The 5,970-nt window shown below is 35.3% G+C and overlaps 1 protein-coding gene across 1 annotated transcript; it reads left to right on the top strand.

Annotated features, from left to right (window-relative positions):
- Positions 1 to 3,863: 3,863 nt before the first annotated feature.
- Positions 3,864 to 5,970, top strand: LOC146158034 (microfibril-associated glycoprotein 4-like). Its single transcript, XM_083383684.1, has 6 exons — positions 3,864 to 4,134; positions 4,351 to 4,415; positions 4,697 to 4,793; positions 5,002 to 5,098; positions 5,244 to 5,378; positions 5,732 to 5,970. The coding sequence occupies exons 1-6, from the start codon at positions 3,864 to 3,866 to the stop codon at positions 5,910 to 5,912; spliced, it is 846 nt and encodes a 281-aa protein (XP_083239810.1). The 3' UTR covers positions 5,913 to 5,970.

The following is a 5,970-nucleotide window of genomic DNA, read 5'->3' on the forward strand; positions in this document are numbered from 1 at the left end:
ATATGTCATGTATCCATCATCCACAAATATATCAGATTTTTTTTACATTTTTTTATCTCTGAAAAGTGCCTAAAACCAAAATTAACAAAAAATGACAGTTTTGCCCCCCTAAAAACCACCCCTTAGAACCTAGGCATTTTTTTATATTAGAAACAACTTTGGGAGGGTATTTAACAGTTGTGAAAATTTCATGTTCCAACTATGTTTTTTTCCTTGCCAAAAGTGTGCCACAAAAATATTGACTGGAAAAACAAAAATAATAACTAGACAGGGTGTGCGGTTGTTTTATATTTTGCTAAGGGGTTATAGCGCGGTTCTACTATATTATACCAGGGGGAGGGGTATAGCGCAGTTCCACTATACTTTACCAGGGTGTTATACCTTGGTTATTCTATATTCTTTCAACGGGTCTTATTTGTCAGTGTCCATATACTCCCAATGTTGTGCTTCCAGTTTCGGTGCTTTAGCAGGCAAAAGCGGTTGTGGCCCGAAGTTGCGTGTTATAGGTTGGACATGGTGCACTTTTACAAGATTGATTGCCAGTGGTCTTAATATAAATTTGGCTGCGAAGCAAACCTATAACTTGTCTTTATAATTAAAAAATATTTGACAATTTTTTCTTGCACCCCTATACGCCTCTAATTGGGGACAAAAATCAATAGTGTGATGTGTTCGATTTAGTTCTTTACAGCTATCTACTCTAATCTAGCGGCAGAAAACCTTCAATACAGAATTTGTACATATCGCTTGCCTTATTCTTTGTTCATATCGCTTGCCTTATACGCGAAGCGGCTTGCTCCCTGCTGTGCTTTTTTTGTCCAGCGCATGCAACATTCATTGTGCAAAGTGTCTCGTCTTAGTGAAACTTAGAGCGTGCGACTTTTCTTTTAGAAAGAGGCTTCTCTTAGTGAATCACCTTATTGCTCTTACAAAACAACATATTTTACCGCCACAAGTTTAAATGAAAAATCTGCCAGGCAGTGTACACCACTCTGTTTGCAATTTTTTTCCATAAAAAAATCACTTTAATTTCTATATTTTTGGTTAATTATTTTTCCCCCATGGGTTAATTATTTTGAGTTGAAGGTCAAAATTTTGCTGTGAAGCAACCTATAATTTGTCTTTATAATTGAAAACAATTTAACAATGTTTTCTTTAGTTTTTAAGATACCTCCAAACACAAAAACGGCCGAATTTTAATTTTACCCCCCTAAAATATTCCCCCTTTATCAAGAGGTAAAATGTTTATTTTAACATCAGCTTTAAATGGTTCTCTAACATTTGTGAAATTTTCAGATTTTTATGTCATTTCCTTCCAGTGTAAATATATCATTGAAATTTCCTAAAGTGTTTTGCATTTTGACCCCCCGGATAAACAGTTCAGGGGTAAGGTTTAAAATTTTGTTACTTATCATTGCATATGTCATTTATCCATCATCCATAGTTATCTCAGATTTTTTTACATTTTTTTTATCTCGGAAAAGTGCCTAAAACCAAAATTAACAAAAAATGACAGTTTTACCCCCCTAAAAACCACCCCTTAAAACCTACGCAATTTCAACTTTGGGAGCGTATTTAACAGTTGTGAAAATTTCATGTTCCAACTATGTTTTTTTCCTTGTCAAAAGTGAGCCACAAAAAATTGACTGAAAAAAATCAAAAACAATTCGGACAAAAATAACATGTTTCCATAAAAAAATTTATTTTTTCGGGCCACATAATGAATAATATTTAAAAGTTTCCCTGGTAAATAAGCTATTTATAACAACGCACTAACACTTTAAAAATATGTACTGAAATAAAGTAAACACTGGGCCCTGAAAATATGCACTCCGAAAAAATATACAACAACCGCACCCCTGTCTAGTTTAAATTAATACTCTTTGGTCGAAACCACTTGCATGTAATTTTTACAGTCTGAAAGAGCAAACGTAAAAATAGCACAGAAAAATTCACCAGTTACATTCTGATGAGAATAAATTACGATTTAAACTAAATTGATTGTGAATAATGAAATGCAATTCTAGTTCAAATTCTAGTTTATATAATTTTTTAAAGATTTACTGAATCTAATCTAACTTGAGAAAAAAATTAAATAATTTAATTACATCTGTTTTTCTTTTTTAATTACATCTGTTTTTCTTTATTGCGCAAAAATGTTAACAGCTGCCTTGAGCTAAAGAGTTGAAATATGAAAAAATGTCCAAAGTGCTGATTCCTTATTCTGCGCAGTTCTACAAAAGCCTGGATTTTCATCTGTTCGTGTTCACTTCTTGAAAGGTTTTGTCATTTTGGTTAGGTTATAAATAGAGCGATTCTTTGTTAACCTAAAAATGCGAAATTTTGACCTTAAATTTAAAATTTTAACAATTTTCGACCTAAAAACATATATTTAAAAACATATATAAATTTTGATCTATTAGAATACATTGATTTAAACAACATATTGTTTTTTTAGGTACTGCATTAGTGTGCTGGTGTCGTCAGCCACACGTTTTTGATGTTTTACTGACCACCGGTCGAACACAATCAGTTACTCTTTCGGGTTTATGCAAAATACTTTTTGATGTTTTTTGTCATTTAATAAAGACAAATAACTATAAAAATGCCAAACAAGAACAAGACGCAATTTATTTACAGTTGAAATACAACGCAAAATAATTGCAAAAAATTTAAAAAAGATCTAGTTATCGAAATAGGAAATGGAATAATTGCAAATCAAAACTAGGCCTGGTGGTTAATTCTGCGAGCTCGTATATACCGTGCATTGCTTTAATGAAGACATATACATTAAAAAGATGTTATCGATTGACAAAGCGAAAAAGCGGCTTAAAATCGTTAAAGTTGTCCAAACTTTTATTTTTAAGTTCGCGATGAGTCACAGGATTTTGGGGAGAAAGTATTTTATAAAAATGGACAAAGGCTCACTAGAAATGTAATTTCTATTGCCCCCCACCCCCTTTGGATCCACCCATGGCCCCAACCTACCCATAAATTCCCCAATTCCACCCATAGTTCGCAGTTCATTCAGATGTTTTCCACCCACCATAAAAAAACAATCACTTTGCAAGTGAATTCCATTATGCAAAGTCGCAATGCAATCAGTGAAGCGTAACAGACTCTTTGGCCAGACGAAAAAAAAGAGTTTTCCAGACACATCTTGTGATTTTAAAGGAAGCTTTCTTGAAATAGCGTTCATTGCTGGAAAGGCTTAAATAACATCACAGGTATGCTTTCTAGAAATGTGCGAAAGAAAGTCAAGGGCACTGGTCTAGAATCCTACCACAATTAATTAATAAACGCGCAACATTTGGGTTAGGTTGCTAGTTAGCAATGGCTGATTTTAACATTTTCCATGTAAGGATCAACTTCTCCTAAATTTAAATATAAAAGCACAATCGTTGATTTTCTCTTCTTGCGACAACATTTTAATATAATCCCTCGCAATCAACCCAACAAAACAACACGAATATAAATAACGAAGTTTAGGGGACATTTTTGATTAGCCTATAAAAAAATGACAAGATGCATGAAACTTGGAAATGTAACGCTTCCTAATTATTCAAACCCTGCCTTGACTTGCAATTTCCGGTGTGCTCAGGTGACTTCCGGTGACCAAAAGTAAAATTAAAATGTTCAAAAGTGTCCTGAAGTGCAAAAAGTGTCTTTGGGTGAAAAAAATGGTTTGGTAAGTTACCGGAAGTTAGAATAAAAATGCCTTGCCCTGCCCTGCCTTGCCCTGCCATGGTTTAAGTTGGCTTGCGTTGGTTTGCTTTGGGTTGTTTTGATCAGATTTGTTTGTTTTGATTGTTTCGGCTGATTTGGTTTGATTAGGATTTGTTTTGTTTCGCCAGGAAAACAAAATGTTAGTTAAGTTTTTTTCAATCTGTCTCTCCTTCCTTGTGATTTGCGACGCAAACCGATGCAGTTACGTCACAGTTCCTGTTTGTGACAATGACGTCACAATAACACCTGGGTCCCTAGGTGCGCCACGTGGAGCCAAGGGCGATCAAGGTCTTCCTGGTAAACTTGGGCCCAGGGGAATTACCGGATTTAGGGGCTTAAAAGGCGAAAAGGGTGAAGTTGCTCAGAGGGATGAAGGCGCTTTGCAAGAAATGTGGGAGAAAGTGAGAGGTAACTTGGTTCTACATCGCATGTGTGGGCTGCTGTTTAAAGTAACACTATGATTAAATAACATAAAACCTAGAGTTAATTGCATCTTTATAATTTAATGATGTGAAGGTTCTGCTCTAGGCTTTATGCTGTAGGAAGCCATGTGGCTTGTAATGCGGTGTTTGTTTAAGTTATTATCCAAACCAATGTAAATGTAAACAACAACAAACTTTTCAGAGTTGGAAAGGATTGTGACGTCAATTAACTTGAGGACAACACTTCTCATCGAAGACGGATGGACGGTAAGAGGACAACAACGCATTAACAACGCATTTGCGAAAAACGGGAATTATTTTGAATTGCATTTTGTAAGCTTTTATATAATTATTGGTTAATTTTAGGAAGTTTGAATTTTTTTTGCTAAAATGGGCGCACCAACTAGGGATGTCCGATAATATCGGATCGTAGCCGATTCCCTAACTCCTGCCAACAATTAAATCCACTGAATTTTATATTTTTAGTCTCCAACACAAACTTACAAAGTGATCACGAAACCAGTTTTCTACCAATTCTTGTTTTGCAGGTTTTCCAGCGAAGGTTTAACGGGAGTGTGGATTTCTATCGCAACTGGTCCGAATACAAAAACGGATTTGGAGACTTTTCAGGCGAATTTTGGCTTGGTATGTGAACAGCTTAAGTGCAAAAAAAGTTTTTAAATTACTTTCGTACAACTGCCAAATTTAGCAGTTTAACGTACGACATTAATCAAATGTAGCCAGAATCTTACACTACATCACACACATTTAAGAAAAGAACTTGTAAAACCATATACGCACTGTGGCAATTGTCGATTATACAACTTATGCTAAATGTCTTATAATTGCACAGGCTTGGAAAGAATCCACACGCTAACCTTTGGCAAGCAATGTCGGCTTCGCATTGATTTGTACGATTTCAACGATGCCCATGCATACGCAGAATACAGGTAAGTTAGTAAAAAACCCAAAACATATTATACTGTATGTTTAGCAAGTACAAATATCGAAAATATTAATTGACTGCTTTTTCCATTTAATTTGAAATGTACAACATTAGACTTTTTTTGATTTTACAACGTTATTTTTTTTCAGTTCATTCTCTGTTGGGAACTCGGCTGGCAACTACACACTGCTGGTAGCTGGGTACAGTGGTACAGCTGGTGACAGTTTGACGACGCATCACAACGGAAGGCAGTTTTCAACCAAAGACCGAGACCACGACAGAAGGTAAGTCGATATTTGCGTTTTATGTTTGCAAGAAGAATTAAAAATTATGAAAATAAAAAAGGAAAAAATAATTGATGCATTTTTTTGCAACAACTCAATCTACATTACTATCATTCGACCACTATATAAAGCGCATTAACACATAAAATATTTGGTTCCAAATGCTATCGATTTTTTGTTTAGATAAATTTTTATTGCTGCTACTTTGCATTGGGAAAGTGACTTTTACCAAGAGATAAAATTTAAGTTACCATGGTAAGATGCTCTGTATTTACTTAAACGTTGTTTAATTCCTGAATATTAATTTACTATTTTATGGATAATCGCTTTAACGATAGCACCTTGTTGTTTAGTGGCGGGAATTGCGCCAGCAAGTACCACGGAGCTTGGTGGTTCGGTAGTTGCCACCACTCGGACTTGAATGGGGAGTGGGCAAGAACATCGACCGGACGCGCCATGAACATCGTCTGGTACTATTGGAAGGGGCATGAAGTTGCATTGAAAGCTACTACCATGAAACTGAGATGCGATTGATCTGCTTATAATTGCTCGCAACTTGTACATACATTTCATGCATCGTGAAACTAAAAAT

The sequence above is a fragment of the Ascidiella aspersa genome, chromosome 3 (assembly GCF_963924565.1).
Source record: "Ascidiella aspersa chromosome 3, kaAscAspe10.2, whole genome shotgun sequence".
NCBI classification, from domain to species: domain Eukaryota; kingdom Metazoa; phylum Chordata; class Ascidiacea; order Phlebobranchia; family Ascidiidae; genus Ascidiella; species Ascidiella aspersa.

What these genes read in the sequence shown, in the direction of transcription:
- LOC146158034 (XM_083383684.1), top strand. Translation starts at nt 3,864, where the DNA reads ATGTTAGTTAAGTTTTTTTCAATCTGTCTCTCCTTCCTTGTGATTTGC. An exon ending in AATGTGGGAGAAAGTGAGAG is followed by an intron (nt 4,135 to 4,350) that starts GTAACTTGGTTC and finishes CAAACTTTTCAG; the next exon opens with AGTTGGAAAGGATTGTGACG. An exon ending in TCATCGAAGACGGATGGACG is followed by an intron (nt 4,416 to 4,696) that starts GTAAGAGGACAA and finishes CTTGTTTTGCAG; the next exon opens with GTTTTCCAGCGAAGGTTTAA.